This window comes from Bos indicus x Bos taurus, chromosome 26, assembly GCF_003369695.1.
Source record: "Bos indicus x Bos taurus breed Angus x Brahman F1 hybrid chromosome 26, Bos_hybrid_MaternalHap_v2.0, whole genome shotgun sequence".
NCBI classification, from domain to species: domain Eukaryota; kingdom Metazoa; phylum Chordata; class Mammalia; order Artiodactyla; family Bovidae; genus Bos; species Bos indicus x Bos taurus.
The window spans coordinates 482,768-500,251 of NC_040101.1; the positions used below are offsets into that span (position 1 = coordinate 482,768).

General features: G+C 59.0%; 1 protein-coding gene across 9 annotated transcripts in view; it reads right to left on the reverse strand.

The window, feature by feature from the left end:
• KNDC1 (kinase non-catalytic C-lobe domain containing 1) overlaps positions 1 to 1,329 on the reverse strand; it is a 54,646-nt gene extending 53,317 nt beyond the window's left edge. For 3 of the 9 annotated variants that reach the window (XM_027528892.1, XM_027528893.1, XM_027528894.1), the window contains exon 1: positions 944 to 1,325. In XM_027528892.1, coding sequence (XP_027384693.1) covers positions 944 to 1,045 — 102 coding nt within the window. In that variant the 5' untranslated portion in view covers positions 1,046 to 1,325. Of the gene's footprint in view, positions 1 to 943 lie in introns of all 9 variants that reach the window. The other 6 variants (XR_003508856.1, XM_027528897.1, XM_027528895.1 and 3 more) reach the window with 3 other exon arrangements.
• Positions 1,330 to 17,484: the final 16,155 nt, after the last annotated feature.

Consider the following 17,484-nt stretch of genomic DNA (forward strand, 5'->3'; position numbering starts at 1 on the left):
CCTCTGGGAGCATCTGCAGGCTGTGTGCTGGGAGCACCCTTCACTCCGCATAAAGCCGTGGAGATACCCACAGAATTATTTATTCCCTTGCGGTTCCCTCTGCGGCCCTCTCTCTCACCAAATCCAGGCCACGGCGGGTGGGGATGGTGTGGGGAGGCAGCACCCCTCCCCGGGCACTGCCCCCTCGACAGACTCTGAAGGACTGTTTCTAGGGCATGAGCCTCTCTGTCCTTAGTACCAGCTCAGCTAAGGATGTGGGCAGGGGCCAGCTGGGGGCAAGGGCCCCAGGGCCTGCAGAGATGGTTTCTGTGACCCTCCAGTTCAGGAGGTCAGGTGGGTCTGTCTGTAGACCCCACAGACGGGCGTGTGCTGGGACAGGGGCTCTGCAAAGACCTCAAAGCCCGGGGAACAGCTGAGCCATCCAGCAGCCACCTCGCCTGTGGCTGGGACTGGCCTGTTCAAGGGCCACAGGGTCTCCATTCGACCCCGACCTACAGAGCTACCTGACGAACCCAGGCCCAGGGGCAGCTTCTCTGACGGGGCTGCAGGCAAACCGTCTCTAGAGGTGCTTGGCCGGGTTAGTGGCCAGAAGCCCCACAAGACAAAGCCTCCGGCCCGGGGACCCCAGCTGGGGGCTCAGGACTTGGGGCTCCTGACTGAAGGCCCCGAGTCGGTCGTCAGTCACGGCCCCCAGCCCCCACACCACCAGCTCGGGAACAGGCCTGACTGGGCTCTCTGCCCCGAGGCCCCCAGCGCCCCCCTGCAGGGCGCCGACATCCGCACCGACGGCCCACAGCTGCTGTCCTGCGGGGAGGGGGCGGTGAGAACAGCTGCGGGGTCCCCTGCGTCCGGGACCTGGCCCGCGGGGGCCGGGGACCTGGGGGTCTCTCTGCGAACCCCTCGGTGGGGGTGGTGGGGGTCCCACCGTGAGGTGGGGGCTCACCTCGTCTTCTGGCAGAGTGGGGAGCGGCTCGAAGTCATAGAAGTCCAGGTCCTTGCCGTCCTCCTCATAAAAAGCCGCCGCGGCCCGGTCCATGGTCTGCATCCTTGGGCGCGCCGCCGCCAGAGCCGCCGCGTCCTCGCCGACCGAGGTCCGCGCGGCCGGCGCCCCTACCAGCCTGGCCTCGCCGCCCGCGGCCCCGGCTCCCCTGCCGCCGGCTCTGCTTCGGGGCTGGCTCCGCGCGCCGGGCCGGTTCCGCGCGCCGGGCTGGTTCTGCTCGGGGACTGGTTGTGCGCCCCGGGGCTGGCCCTGCGCTCCCGGGCTGGCCCTGCGCTCCGGGGCCGGCTCCGCGCTCCCGGACTGGCCCTGCGCTCCGGGCCGCCTCCGCGCTCCCGGCCGGCTCCGCGCTCCGGGGCTGGCTCCGCGCTCCGGGGCCGGCTACGCGCGCGGGGCCGCCATGGCAACGCACCCGCGCCCCCCCCCCCGCCCCGCGTTTCCCCCGCGCCCCCGCCCCGCCGCCCCCGGCGCCCCGCCCGCGCGCTGCCGCAGTGTCTCCCGAGCAGGGCAGGGGGTGGGGACACCTGGGCGCCGGACTAGGGCACTCGGAGGGCCGCACTCACTTTGGCGGGCAGCTGGGGGCGCCTGAGCCTCTAGGGGCCTTCTGGGGATTTTGTCCCTCGGGGATGTTGGCCGTTTCCGGGGGCTGGGCTGGGGGCGCTGGAGGTCTGTGCGCGGCGGGCGCCGTTCCGGGGCGGGGCGGGTGTTCCTGCGCGGTGCGTCGCAGGCTCCTGCGGGGTCTGGGCACACGGAGCGGGGGCCGTGGTCCACCCCAAGGAGGCTGCCAAGCGGGTATCCCACCTTCCGCCGGTACCCCTCTCCCGCCCCCACCGGCCGAGGGCGGGGCTGCCGCAGTCCCCGCGGGGGGTGGGTTGGCGGCTGCAGAGGCTCCCGGGGTGGGTGGGGGGAGCCCGGGGAGAGGGGCGCCGGGGGGACGGCTGGAGCGCGGGTCGGGGGGAGACCGGGAGGGGACCCGTGTGAGCAGCTGCGCTCTGGCCCTCCGGCTTCTTCAGTTAGTCCGCGGGTGACACGTAGGACCAGCACTTAGCGCTCCATCCCAACCTTGCCAGCCGACTGTGGAAAGGAAACCGGACCAGACAACCGCTCCTTCAATTTGGCGGCTTCAGGGCTGACCCTTCACCGCCCCTTAGGCTCTGTTGGCCAGTTTCCTCCGCACCAGGGCCAGCCTTGCCCCAAGCTGGGACCTGTGGCTGGGCAAAGAGCAGGACACCCCGACCCCAGCCCAGCAAAGATCCAGGGCTCTCCTCTCCCTGGGGAGTGAAGATCCGCCAACCCCCCCACCCCTGCCCTGCAGAGATTCAGACAGCACAGCACCCTCTTTTCCACAGGAGGGGGCATGGTGGTCTCACCAGCCTGTGTGGGCATGGCTGGTTCCCCCCCAGGTGGAACACTGGGTCAGAGCTCCCACAGGAGAGTGGGCACTGCGGCCGGGCTGCCAGCCACACCCTCACAGCCTGGCCAGGCACACAGCAGTCGCTCTGTAAACACTGCTGTGTGAAGAAGTGGACTTGTGGTAAGCCCTGCAGAGTCCCAGGATGCAGGGGACCGATTCCATCCTGGCTCAGGGCTCGGGGCCTCGGGGCCTGTGATGTGACCCCAGGGGGGCACTCAGGTCAGGGGAGAGACCACGGACAGCGAGGCCTCAGGCTGATGGCCAGGGCTCCGGGCAGCCTCACCTTGTGCAGCGCACCCCTGGCACCTAAAGCAGAAAGGGCTCCGGCTGTTTGGGTGCTGAGAGCTGGGGTCTCAGACTCGGTGTGTTTGGGCTGTGGGTGGGCACTGCCTGATGTCTCAGAAGGAGGAGACCTGCTCCAGGGCTCCAGCTGCGCCCTGGCCTGGACCGTGTCCGCAGAGCTGGGCGCCCTTGCTGCAGGGTCCCTGTGCTGCAGTGGCTGGGGGCTGCCCCCTGCCTGTCCAGGGCTGGGGTCAAAGCGCTGCTGAAGCCAGTGTGGGGCCTTGACATTCTGGCTCGCCACCCGGCCTCCGCGCCCTCTGGGGGCCTCAGGCTGTGTGCCGACTCTGTCACCTGGTTCTTGGGTCTCCGGGCTGCCAGGCCCAGGGTCTGGGGACAAAGATCACCCCCTAGCTGAAGGAGCCGCCTCACTGTGGGTGCTGCTGGGCCTAATGGCATTGTCTGCTTTGGGAAGGGGCATCCAGTTTGGGTAAAATATGGAGCACGCGGGCTGTAGATGCTGGCTGAGTCAGCTCTGTGGCAGCGTACAGCTGCTCAGTGGGCATCACCCATCTCCTTGGTCAGGCGGGGACGGGGGCCCTGGGCCAGGTGCTCCCGGCAGGGGCCGCACTGCCCTTTCCTCTTCTCCCGGAGGCGTGTGGTCGCCAGCCTTTGTTGTTCAGTAGGGTGACCAGACGCTGTGCGGGCTGTTCTGCGAGTCTCAGTGGGGTGACCAGGCGCTGTGCGGGCTGTTCTGCGAGTCTCAGTGGGGTGACCAGATGCTGTGCGGGCTGTTCTGCGAGTCTCAGTGGGGTGACCAGGCGCTGTGCGGGCTGTTCTGCGAGTCTCAGTGGGGTGACCAGGCGCTGTGCGGGCTGTTCTGCGAGTCTCAGTGGGGTGACCAGGCGCTGTGCGGGCTGTTCTGCGAGTCTCAGTGGGGTGACCAGGCGCTGTGCGGGGTGTTCTGCGAGTCTCACTGTGTTGCACACTTACCCATGCTCGCGGCAGGCTTTGCTCCAGGAGGGGTGTGGCCCGTGTCCTGGCGTGGCGGGTGCTTGTCAGTGTGGTATGTGACCGTGGCGTTGCTCTTGAGAAAGAGGGCTTCCAGATTGGGCCTCTCGGCCTCCCCAGAGCCGATGGGACGGCACAGGGGGGACAAGGACCTCCGGGCAGAACTGGGCCCACGCAGAGTTAATGTCAGCCCCAGACAGGCCCGAGCCCTCACGAGCAGGCTGCAGGAAGGGCCCCTTCGCCCTGGCCGAGGCGTCTCCGGACTCGCCTGGTGAGCTAGCCCGCTTCCTGGGGGCCCTTGGTGCCACCAGAATCCTGCAGAGGCTTCCACGGCTGAGGCCACGACCCGGAGGGTCCTGCCTCCTCATCCCTCTGACCCCCCGACTCCCTCTGCTGCATGCCCATCTCCTCCAAGACCCTCCGATAGCCTCCAAGCAGGCCCCGGACTGAGCGCCCTCCCCGGGCGCCCAGCCTCGGGCCTCCCTGGCTCCCTCCAGCTCAGTGACCAGGGGGGCCGTGCTCCACGCGAGGCTTGGCCCTCGTCATGCGTGGACCCTGCCTGTTCTTCAGAGCCTGTCTCTCCTGGCTTCCGAGTGCGGTTCCTCTTGAGTGCAGGGGTAGGGTTGGGAGGGGGCACTGAGGGTGGGTTTTCAAAGCCTTGGCTTCTGTTTTCCCAGAAAGAATCTTGAAAAGCTGTCACACCGCTGGTACATTTGAAATTGACATCCATGGCTTTGAAAAAATAAATGTAAATCATTGCAAAGAATGTAATTTCTGTTGTGGTATAAATATTGACATTTTACAATAAGGCTGTTAGTCATTCCTGTAAATGTACCCAAGAAGCTAAAAACCAAAGTGGTTTTGATACCCGCTATCAATCAGTTAGGAAAAAAAAAAATGTAAAGAACCACACAAACATGTTTTTCTTCAATAGTCAGGCATCTCCGCCATGACATTTCCCTGAAACTCATTACGCTCATCTAACTTTGGCCAAATTTTATCCTGCTGTGGTGTATTTTTATGCTTGAAAATTTCTGTAGATTCTCCATAAGACTTTGCAACAAAATGCGTGTAAGTTTTGATAAGTTGAATACTTCTTAGATAAAAAATTTTTAAACATTTTTGTTTTCAGTGACTGTAAGACTCATTTTATGGTATCAAAATTCTGACCACACTTCTCCCGAGATAGAAACGCACACACGAGGACCTAGACGGCCGACCGGCTCTGCTCGGGCAGCCTGAGCTGGGCTGTCGCTCGGTGGCCGTCACTCCGTGCCTGTCGCTTTCTCTCTGTGCTGCTGGCCTCCGTCGGGCGGGTGAGGGCCTGGCGAGCAGGAGGAGGCCCCCTCCACTGCTCTTCCCTGGGGCAGGGCTGGTCCTGATTCCAGCTGCCCCAGGACTCCAGCCCCATGGCACCCTCCTCAGAGGTCTGCGCCCCCCCGCCCCTCAGTGGGGAAGCCCCTCCTGCAGGTTCTGTCCGTGGGGACCTGTGCCCGGCTCCTTCCAGCCCTGTTCCCCGCACGTGGACTCTGTTGGCGTGACCGGTGTGGCGGACCCCGCAGGGACCCGACCACTTCCCTTCGCTCACGGGTGGCGTATGTCCTTGCAGTCCCACGGCGTGCACCACGCTTCCCAGGAGACAGCACAGCCAGGCTCGGGGGCTCGCACCTCAGGGCACGTGGAGGGTCCTGCCTCCTCAGGGTGCTGCCACGCCCTGCAGCCAAGCACCTTGCCTTCCCAGAGGCTGTGTGCCGGTGCTGGTGGACAGGGTGAGGTCTGTGTCCACAAAGGTCCCCCGTCTAGCTGAGCCAAGCTGGAACATTCCTGATGGGGAGCATTCGAAGACCCCAGATGCGATTTCTCACAGCTGGGGAGCTTGCGGGAGCCTGGGGTCCCCTCATGGATGGAGCCGGCAGGACGCCTGCTAGAGGTGGGCAGACTGACAGGGACCCTGGTCAGAAAACCACATCTCTAACACCCTCTTACGTCCCGAAAGCTGTGCGCTTCTGATGCTGAATCAGCCGTCCCTTTAGCTCTGACCGTAGAAGTCCCCTGCCCCGCCCGCCGCGGGTCTTTGCTGCCCCCGTGAACATCCAGGGGAAGTCTTGGCCCCAGAGCTCAGAGCTGGGCTGGAGCGCTGGGTGTCCACCTTGGAGCCCCTTGGTTCTGGCGTGGACGCCTGCCCTCACCAGGTGTCGGCAGTGAGCCTGCCTTCTGCTGGGACACAGACGAAGCTGCCAGCATGCTGTGGGGGAGCAGGTCCCGGGCAAGAGGGAGCCACAGCCCGTGGAGGGCACGTCCTGGGGGCGCTGGAGAAGGGGCTGCAGGAAAACTTACGGTCAACAGTAAATCCCGATGTCCATGGACTGAGGGGCCCCCCGCGATGTATCAGGAGGAACAGCAGCGATACCCCTCACCCTGTCCACCCCTGAGCTCCGATCGCAGCCACCGTCCCGCCTTGCAGAGGCGTCTCCCGCGCTCTTTTCTTCATAGAGTTTCACCACTAAGCATATGTTGTTAAACACATAATTTAGTTTTGCTCATTTCTTTTCTTTTTTGGTAATTTATATAAGTGGAATCACACTGTGAACATTTTCTTTTTTTGTCTGGATTCTCTCCCTTAGAGTTATTCTGGGAGCAGGAAGCTCATTGTTACTGAATTGTGTTAAGTACATGAAACCACCGCTGATGGACGTCTGGGCCGTCCTAGGTCTGGGGTATCAGCGGGGACACACGCTGCTTGAACTGTGTGAGCAACGTGCACGCATTCTGGCCGGGTCAGCGATGACGCTGAGTCCGTGCACGTGCCCAGCCTCCATCTGCGGGAAAGACTCTGAGCATGCACATGTGTGAGTCTGTGTCCAGTGGTCTGTGGTCAGCCTGGCAGAAGCGCCCGTGGGAAGTCCCCACGCTCTGACTCTGCCCCCCACCCCTCCTTTTCCTCCTGAGCGTCTCAGCGTCCTGGCCCCTGAGAGTGGCTCCCGGCCGAGCCGTCCTGGTGGGGTCTGGCTGCAGTCTGCACGCCCCCAGGCCTGAGGGGCAGCAGGTGTCCCAGCCCCCGACGTGGGCACCTCCCTGTAGAATCAGGCTCCCTTCTCGTCTCTCATTTATGTTTTGTAGTTTTCAGTGGGAGGACTTGCGTCTCTTCTACCCGATTTATCATGAATGTCGATGTATTCTGGTACCGCTGTAAACTGTTATCTTTGTAAAAAGTTTGTTTCCTGTTTAGCGCTGGCCTACACGGGTCAGATTGGCTCTTGCCCACGGCCTTGTGTCCAGCACTGTGCTAAGTCTACTGAGTATCTGATCGGGACCGACATGGGCTTCCTGTGGTGATCACACTCCCTGGGAGTCAGCTCAGCTTCTCAGTTTCTCATCCTCACCACGCTTTCCACCCTAGGACCGTGGGACCTAGCACAGCGTCGAGCAGACTCAGCGAGATGGTCCTCTGGGCTGAGTTCCCAAGGTGAGCAGTTGGGCTTCGCTTCATCACGGTCAAGGATGATTTTGCTGTAGATTTTTATAGGTTAATGAAGTTCGCTTTTATTGCTAATTTGGCAAAGGCTCTTTTTTGTTTGTTTGTTTGTTTAAAAGGGGCTTCCGAGGTGGCCCTAGTGGTAAAGAACCCTCCTGCCAATGCAGGAGATGAAAGAGATGCAGGTTTGATCCCTGGGCCTGGGAGATCCCTGGAGGAGGGCATGGCAACCCACTCCAGTATTCTTAGCTGGAGAATCCCACAGACAGAGGAGCCTGGTGGGCTATAGTCCATGGGGTTGCAAAGAGTCAGACATGACTGAAGTGACTTAACAGACACACTTATTATTTTTTTTTTTTTTTAAGAAAATCATTTTTCGGCTGGGTTGAGTCTTCACTGCAGTGGGTGGGCTTCTCGTTGCAGCATGGGGGCTTGGTTGGCAGCAGGTGGGATCTTAGTTCCCTCACCAGGGGCTGAACCCACGTCCCCTGCATTAGAAGCCAGATTCCTAACCACTAGACCACCAGTGGATTCCTAACCACTAGACCACCAGGCAGTCCCTGCCAAACCTTTTAAAATCACAAACGGATGTTGAATTTTATCGAATGTGTTTTCTGCGTCTGTGAATAAAGGGGGTTTGACTCCCTTTATTCTGTTACTGTGCTCGTGTCTCAGTCAGACTAGCTCTGTGCCTGGGAGCAGACCTACCCGCCTCTGACACACCCTGTCTTGCAGATGTCCTTCATCTCCGTGGCTGATATTTTCTGTGGGGATTTTTGCATTTATTTTCACTGGCCATAAATTTGTTTTTCCCATGATGCCTTTACATCAAGGTTAGATTTTTCACCTCATGAAACAATTGGGATGTGTTTCTTCTTTTTCTATTTTCTGGAAAGTTTTTGTAAAATTCACACGATTTCTTCCTTAAATGTTTAGTGGAATTCTCTGTGAAGCCATACGACCATCTGGACCTGAGGCTTTTCTTTAATGGTAAAGTTTTAAATGATAGATTCAATTCTTTAATGGTTCAGTTCACTTCAGTTTAGTCGCTCAGTCATGTCTGACTCTTTGCGACCGCATGGATGGCAGCACGCCAGGCCTCCCTGTCCATCACCAGCTCCTGGGGTTTACTCAAACTCGTGTCCATTGAGTCAGTGATGCCATCCAACCAACTCATCCTCTGTTCTCCCCTTCTCCTCCTGCCCTCAATCTTTCCCAGCATCAGGGTCTTTCCAAATGAGTCAGCTCTCCGCATCAGGTGGCCAAAATATTGGAGTTTCAGCTTCAACATTAGTCCTTCCAATGAACATCCAGGACTGATCTCCTTTAGGATGGACTGGTTGGATCTCCTTGCAGTCCAAGGCACTCTCAAGAATCTTCTCCAACACCACAGTCCAAAAGCATCAATTCTTTGGCACTCAGCCTTCTTTATGGTCCAACTCTCACATCCACACATGACCACTGGAAAAACCATAGCCTCAACCAGATGGACCTTTGTTGGCAAAGCGTCTCTGCTTTTGAATATGCTGTCTAGTTTGGTCATAATTTTCTTCCAAGGAGTAAGCGTCTTTTAATTTCATGGCTGCAGTCACCATCTGCAGTGATTTTGCTGCCCCCCAAAATAAAGTCTGCCACTGTTTCCACTGTTTCCCCATCTATTTGCCATGAAGTGATGGGACCAGATGCCATGATCTCAGTTTTCTGAATGTTGAGCTTTAAGCCAAGTTTTTCACTCTCGTCTTTCAGTTTCATCAAGAGGCTCTTTAGTTCTTCTTCGCTTTCTGCCATAGGTTTTTGTCATCTGCATATCTGAGGTTATTGATATTTCTCTCAGCAATCTTCATTCCAGCTTGTGCTTCCTTCAGCCCAGCGTTTCTCATGATGTACTCTGCATAGAAGTTAAATAAGCAGGGTGACAATATACAGCCTTGATGTACTCCTTTTCCTATTTGGAACCAGTCTGTTGTTCCATGTCCAGTTCTAACTGTTGCTTCCTGATCTGCATACAGATTTCTCAAGAGGCAGGTCAGGTGGTCTGGTATTCCCATCTCTTTCAGAATTTTCGACAGTTTATTGTGATCCACACAGTCAGAGGCTTTGGCATGGTCAATAAAGCAGAAATATATGTTTTTCTGGAACTCTCTTGCTTTTTCAATGATCCAGCGGATGTTGGCAATTTGATCTCTGGTTCCTCTGCTTTTTCTAAATCCACCTTGTCCATCTGAAAGTTCACGGTTCACATTTTGTTGAAGCCTGGCTTGGACGATTTTGAGCATTTCTTTACTAACGTGTGAGACGAGTGCAATTGTGTGGTATTTTGAGCATTCTTTGGCATTGCATTTTTGGGGGATTGGAATGAACACTGACCTTTTCCAGTCCTGTGGCCACTGCTGCGGTTTCCAAGTTTGCTGGCATATTGAGTGCAGCACTTTCACAGCATCATCTTTCAGGATTTGAAGTAGCTCAACTGGAATTCCATCACCTCCACTAGCTTTGTTCATAGTGATGCTTCCTAAGGACCGCTTGGCTTCGCATTCCAAGATATCTGGCTCTAGGTGAGTGATCACACCATCATGGTTATCTGGGTCTTTAAGATCTTTTTTGTACAGTTCTTCTGTGTATTTTTGCCACTGCTTCTTAGTATCTTCTGCTTCATTAGGTCCATACCATTACTGTCCGTTATTGTGCCCATCTTGGCATGAAATGTCCCCTTGGTATCTCTAATTTTATTGAAGAGATCTCTAGTCTTTCCCATTCTATGTTTTCTTCTATTTCTTTGCACTGATTGCTGAGGAAGGCTTTCTTATCTGTACTTGGGAACTATTCTTTGGAACTCTGCATTCAGATGAGTTTATCTTTCCTTCTGTCCTTTGCTTTTCGCTTCTCTTCTTTTCACAGCTATTTGTAAGGCCTCCTCTGACAGTCATTTTGCTTTTTTGCATTTCTTTGCATTTCTTTTTCTTTAATGGTTATACAAGTCTTAAAGCTGTTCCTGCATTTTCATAGGTCAGTCTTGTTAAGCGGTGCTTTCCTAGGGCTTTGTCTGTCTCATCTAGGGTCTCAGACTCACTGGCATGTTGTGTGGATCTCCTCTTTATCTTTCTAGTGTCTCTGGCGTCTGTCATAATGCCTCCCTCAATTCCCGACGTTTGTTGCTTCATTTTGTCTCGATTAGATTTGCCAGGGCAGTGCTGATCAAACTGAGTTTATTAAAGAATGTATATTTAATCAACATTTTTAATCTTCATTATTTCATTTAATTTACTTGGGGGAAGGTTCTAATTACTATTATTTTTCAAAATTCTTGTGATGGATGTGTAACTCACCGATTTTCAACCTTTTCCTATGCTTTTTTAAAAATCGTATTTATTTTGGCTGTTGGGGTCCTTGTTGCTGCCTGGGCTTCCTCTGTTGCAGTGAGTGGGGGCTGCTCTGTGGTTGTGCCAGGGGTTCTCCCTGTGGGGAGGGAGCATGGGCTTGTTTCAGAGCACGGGCTCTAGGGTGCATGGGCTTCCAGAGTTGGGGCTCCAGGCTCTAGAGCGCAGGCTCAGTGGCTGTGGTGCCCGGGCCTAGCTTCCCAGACCAGGGAGCAAGCCTGTGTCTCCTGCACTGGCAGGCGGATTCTTTCCCACTGTGCCACCAGGAAGTCGGCTTTTTTCTCTTCTATAATTTATTTAAAGCTATAAGTTTTTTCTAAACACAGTTTTAGCAAGACAAGGTTTAACCTGTTTTACCTGAGGTCATTACCTATAACATCATGTGAGTTTCGGGCGTGCAGCATGGTTATTTTATATTTGAATGTTGCAAAATGATCACCACAGTAAGTTTATCACCTCACACAGTTACCGCTCTTGGGGAGGACTTTTAAGATCTGACGACACGGCCTTCCCTGACGTGCAGCCTCCTTGACCGCTGAGCGGGCCGCGTCTGTTTCTTGGGGAGGACTTTTAAGATCTGACGACACGGCCTTCCCTGACGTGCAGCCTCCTTGACCGCCGAGCGGGCCGCGTGTGTGTCTCCGTTGGTGCTGCTGCGGAAAGCAGCCTTCCCCCTGTTGTGACCCCTGCTGCAGGGCCCGGCCCAGGGACATCTGTGCTCCCAGGCTGGGGGCTCGTGAGGGTCCTGACTGTGCCGTTGCCAGACAGAGATGGCGTTCTCACCGGGTGGCCAGGCGGATCTTCCTGCTGGTTCACGGGACAGGCCCGGGTGCTGGGGGCCTCCAGCCTGCCTTCCCGCAAGCCCTCCCCACGCTGGGCGCCTGCTGCCCTGACTGAGGGTTGAATGACTGGGACCTGCTGTGCCTCCTTTCAGGCTGTCCATGAGTGGCTCCTGCCGAGGACAGCAGAGGCCTGGCACTCAGGGTTGGGTTCCGCTGCTTCCCTGCTGGCCAGTGGCCAGTGGCCAGTGGCCCGGGGCCTCTCGCTGGCCGGAACCGGGACCCTTCAAGAGTCAGCCTGCCACCCGTGGGTGGGGCATCTTCCCACTCCACCCTCCCATCCCCCCATCCCACCCTGCAGTGCTCTGGATTCTCTGCAGGCTTTCTGCTTCTTTGCCTAAGCCTAACCCCTTTGTATTAATAACAGGAAGGGGGTCCCTTCATCCCACAGGCTCCACAGGCAGGTCCAGCTGAGACTTTCTTCACCTGTAGACTAACACTGATCCATCATAAGCAAATGTTGATCATTAAAAACAAAATTACTCAGTTAAACCCAGTTTAAACAAGACGTTGCCAAGACACGGAGCTTGTTGGCTACTTTCCCCACGCGAGACGCAGAACTGACTTTGTGCCATGAGTCCCCGTGAGCAAGATGCTGGAATTCCACCGTCTTTCCTGGATGGATGCTGATGTCTCACGTTTCTTGAAAAATAGCAGAGGCTCCATTTCATTCACTTCAATGTGGTACATTTCTCAAAAAAAAAAAAAAATAGTTGAGATTCAGATACATAGTTATGTTTTTCCTCTTTTGTCTATTTCTTCACATACTGAACCCAATGGCCCTCAGGCAGGGTGGGAAGCAGGGCACAGGAATCGCCTGGGGTCTGTCTCCCCTTCGCTCCAAACTCCACCCAAGTTCCTGCCCTTCGGGGCTGCACTGTCTGCTCTCAGCTTCCCCTCCCCAGGGTCTCCGCAGGGCGCAGCTGTGGAGGCTCCCACGCAGCCGGGGACCTGGGCCGGGCTTCCGGGCCATCTCGGGGTCCCCGCCACTGGTCAGTGCTTTCCGCCATCCGGCTCATGGACTGGCTTTTCCCTTTTTCCTGGGGGTTCAGTTCCATCATTTTCACTCAAACCCTGATCGGGTCCTCCCAAGGTGGGGCTCGCTAGGCCTGCTGGCCGGGACCCTCCTCTTGTGATGGGTCTCTGGTGGGGGGTCGCCCCCCCTGCCGGGACCCTCCTCTTGTGATGCGTCTCTGGTGGGGGGCCGCCCCCCCTGCCAGGACCCTCCTCTTGTGATGCGTCTCTGGTGGGGGGCCGCCCCCCACCCCCGGAACCCGAGGCCCGACACTTCCTGTGCAGGATGTTTTCTGGCAGCTCGTGGAGAGAATTCCACATGTTAGTGAACATTCCAGAAGGTGCACCTTTCAGGCATTTGTACTCACTGCCTCAGTTTCTGGAGCCTTTGTAGGAAACGAGAGGATTGCTTCTTGCCTGTCGGCTTCATCCCAGGAGTTCCGTCCGAGGCCTTGAAGAAGTCCTCACTTGGAAATCCCCACCCATCCATCGATGCCACTTCCCTGGTCCAGGAGGCTCCCTGTGACACCCTCCTGCGAACGTGGCCCCCAGGCCCCTCTCCTGCCCCCCGGGTTCCCAGACCATGCGGAGATCACTGGGGTCCCAGAGCCCCCCACCCGCTCTGGAGCTCTGAGGACATGGACCAAGCAGGAAAGAGCCATGGACCGTGGGCCGCAGACAGTGAGCCGAGCCTGCCGTGGGCTTGCCATGTGAAGACAGAGGGTCTCTGGTGGATCGACCACCCCGGCCCCGCAGGTGGGGCCACGCAAGCGTGCTGTCTGAGCTGACGCCCCGGGGCCTCCGGGAGAGTGGGTGGCAGATGCTGTGTGATGCAGGAAGTCGCTTGACTTCTCTGAGCCTGCTCCCTGGGCTTGATGCAGGCATTTGACAGGTGACGCGTGAAGGGCTCCTGGCCCACGTGTTGGGTTTGGCAGAGCAGGGTGGACAGGCGGGGCGTGGAGTCTGTGGATGGAGACGGGGTGGGCCCTGGAGGAGGTGGGAAGCGGTCCCGTGTGAACCCTGGGGGCGCACTTCCTCCAGTGGGTCCTGGGTGGAGGCAGGGGAGGACGAAGGGAGGAAAGGAAGTCCCTGACCCATCCTGAGGGCGGGGTGGGAGGGCCATTGTCCTCTGTGAACCCCATGTCTCCTGCACGCGCAGGGGTTGCTGGGGCCCCGAGCTGAGGGGCTGGAAGGGGCTGCACACCCGCGTGGACCCCTTCCTCCCCAAGGCGCCCCCCTGCCCTTTGTAAACTGTGGAGTGCAGTGCACACTTCTGGCCCCTCGCCCAGCCATGGGCTGCCTCTGCTCTGCAGGTTGATTCTGGCGTGTCCGTCCATACTCTATCCGCTGAGCCTGGCTTGGGTCATCTCTCTGTCAGTTCTGGGTGGTTCTGTCTCTGTCGGGTCCGGGTGGTTCTGTCTCTGTCGGCTCCGGCCACTCTCTGGGGAGGCCCTGGTGGATGACGGCGTGGACTGTCCTCTGAGCTGCGTGTCAGCAAGGCTTCCCCGACACCCACAATGGGGGCCCCGGGGCCCACCACCAACACCGATTCTGGCTCCCTTTAAGATTTTGGTGCTAGTCATCATGAATTTTTCCATCTTTTTTTCTTTTTGAAACATTGTATCACAATCTTACTCGTCTTGATTACTGAGTTTGGGCGCCTCTGAAATCTTGCACTGAGCATCTGCTCACCCAGGCCCCCAGGAGCTGGCTGCTCTGGCCTGTGCTCCTCACTGGCCCCACCCTCTCGGCCCCCCATCTTGCCCCCGGGGCTCTGGGCTCCTGGCCCCACTGGCCCCTCAAGCCCTGTGCCCTCTGCTTGGTCCCCAGGCCTCCCCACCCCCTGCTGACGTTCCCGCGTGCTCCCCGGAGGAGGTCTCGGCATCTGACCAGCCATGCGGGTCCTCCTGCCTTTGCAGGCCCCCAGTGCTCATCCAGGATCCAGCGGTGACCGTGTAGACAGGCCACACGGAGCCCACTGCTCCGCAGCCGAGTCCCAGCCACACCGGGCCTCCTGCGGGTGTGAGCAGGGCCTCCACGCCCGTGTGTACGGACCTTGGCCCGGGCTGTCTGGTGTAGCAGCTGTGGGTGCAGCTGCCTCTCAGCAACATGGCCGCCCACGTGTGGCCTTTCTGCACCCCCGGCCTCCCCGTGCCCCCGGGCTGTGCCATCCTCCCCGCGCTGGCGTGAGCATCCATGTCCTCTCACCACCTCCTATCCCAGCTTCTGGGGCCACAGACCTGGCCTCTGGCAAGCGCCCTTCCCCAGCCTGCAGACCCCAGATCACTCTCAGCAAGTGGATCCGACAGGCCACTTTACATCCCCAGGCACCTGATGATTGCTCGCGGGGAAAGCTGCTGCTGAAGCCTCGGTCCAGAGAAGAACCAGGCGTGCAGGCTGGGTGCGGCCAGCAGGCTGGGGGGTGAAGCCTCAGCCCAGAGAAGAACCGGGTGTGCAGGCTGGGTGCGGCCAGCAGGCCAGGGGCTGAAGCCTCAGCCCAGAGAAGAACCGGGTGTGCAGGCTGGGTGTGGCCAGCAGGCCAGGGCGCACCGGCACCGCCTGGCCGGGACTCAGGTGGGTCTTGGCCGGTTGGCCCACGTCCGGCTGCTGGAGTCCCTGAGCCCCGAGGCCCGCCAGTGTCCCCTCCCCGCCCGGAACCCCGAAGGTCTGGGGCCAGTGGCGGGGCTGCAGGGCTCCGGGTTCTCTCCAGGTGCTGTTGCCCGCTTCCCGCAGCTGGCTGTGCCCTGCCCAGAGCCCCGGGTCCTGGGGGCGCCTGGCCTGGCAGAGGACAGGCCTCCCGAAGCTGCGGTCCCTGCCGCTGCCCCCGCTGCCCCACTGGAGCCTGGTGCGATGGCCCAGCCTGACGGCTGCCGTTGCAGACTCGACCCAGGCCCCATGACCCGACCCCCGAGGCCACTCCTGGGCTCCCCTGCCACCCAACAGCTGGCACTCTGTCCTCTGAGCTGACTCTGTCCCAGGCTGGGGGTCCTGGGGCCCGAGACCCCCCTTGACAGTCTGTCTCATAGAGCCTGGCAGCCCATATCCCAGCCCCGCCCCTCCTGCGGGCCTGGCTGTGCCGACGCCAGCAGACCCCAGGGGCTCCCCGGCCTGGAACGTTCAGGGGTGGCTCAGGGGCTTCTGGAGAAGTCGGAGGGTCAGCAGGGATCTCTTACTGAGCGCCAGCACTCCCTGCAGATGGCAGGGCTGGCCATGCCTGAGGGTGAATGCTTCCCAGGCCCCCGGCAGCTGGCTCCCCAACAGCGGACACCCGGGACGGACCTTCACGCTGGGGATGGACCTTGATGGGGCTGGACTGCGATGCTGGGGAGAGGGCGGCTGAGGCACCCTGAGGCCCCAGCCGGCTGACGCTGTCAGAGCTGCCCTGAGGGGCAGTTAGACAGCGGCCAGGCCAGGGCAAGGGTGCTGCACACGCCCTCTGTGACAGGCATGTACTTGCACACACACTCCCACGTACACACGTGTACTCTTCTGCACTCACATGTACAACACAGATACCCCCCATGTATACAGTCACACGATTCACACACATGCACACGCATGCACTCACAAGCGCACACACATCACTCACGCATCTGCACACGTTCACTATTGTGCTCTCACGCATACACTACACACTCAGACATGCACACACCCACCCAACTCTCAACAGCACATTCAGAAGCATGTGTTCTCACAATGTACACACACGTGACAGACTTACATGTGACATGCACAGACTCACATGTGTGCACACACCAGTTCGAATAGACAATGCACAGATGCACTCGGCACACGGCCACACACGTGCATGCTCTCGCACGCGTGCAGGAGGCACACTGCCTCCACCCCTGCCTGTATGCCCTCACACAGCACTAAGTGGCAACCCAGGGTTAGCCCTCAGACAGCAGTCTGCAGCTTTGACCTCCGACCTCTCATCCTCTGGGGGGATCGTCCATGTGGGGTGCCCCCGGATGTGGTCATGTCATGGATTTTTATTCCTGGAGAACATCACTGTGGACTGTGTCACCACACTGCCCAGTGGGCTCAGGAGGCTGGCGCAGCCCCGGGACCCACGAGGTTCACCGGCTCCCATCCAGTCTCTTTGGTCTCAGGGATGAGCCGCTCTCAGCTCTGCCAGGGGCGGCGGGGCAGGAGGGCGGGGGACGCCTTCTGGAGAAGCTGGGGGCAGCCTCATGGCTCCCTGGCCTGCCCTGAGCTGGGCACCGAGGGGCCTGCCCCTCAAGGGACAGAGAGGCTCGCAGATCTCTGAACCAGCCTCACAAAGCGCCGAGGGCGGCACAGAGCTTCGTCCACAGCTCTGCGTCCACAGTGAGTGCTCAGCGCTGCCCCGGGGCGCTGGTCATGGGGGCGCAGGCAGGCAGCAGGCTGGGGGGTGGAGACGAGAGCCACCCCGAGGCGGTCACTGGTAGCTTGTCTGGTTGTCTTGTGAGGATGCAGTACTGGACACCAGGGTCCATTACAAGGTCACTGTTAGGCTTACAAGAGCCCCGGGAATCGAGGATCCTGTGCTGAGATACTGGGCAACATGCCTGGGACCCTGGGCACGCCCGCCCCCCACCCCGGCAGGTGTGGGGAAAGATCTGGAAAGATCTGGCCCTCCTGAGCCCCCCGCCCCCACGCAGAAGCTGACAAGGCCTGGTGATGAGGCTGTGCAGGGCAAAGAAAGCCTGGCGCTCGCGGGGCTGGGAAACACGCGTGTGCGTGGCTGTGCAGGAAGGTGTGCACGTGGGCGGTGTGTGTGACGTGTGCTGCGTGCAGTGCCTGTGACACGCACACCGCGTGTGTGCCCACGGTGTACCGTGCACGCGTGTGCACTTTGTGGCAGTGTACACGTGTGGCACGTGCACCAACACACGTGTGGGTGTGGGTGCACACGTGCACAGACCCGGGGGAGGGAGTCCAGGCTGCATAGGCCACACCCTCTCCCCTCGGGCTGCCTGGGCTTCTGCCTCTGCAGGGACCCAGAGCCCCTCCTGTGGGACACGCAGCTGCCATCACAGACGGACTTCGGTCATTGACGCGTGTCCTCTGAGTCGGGGCTTTGCGCCCACATATTC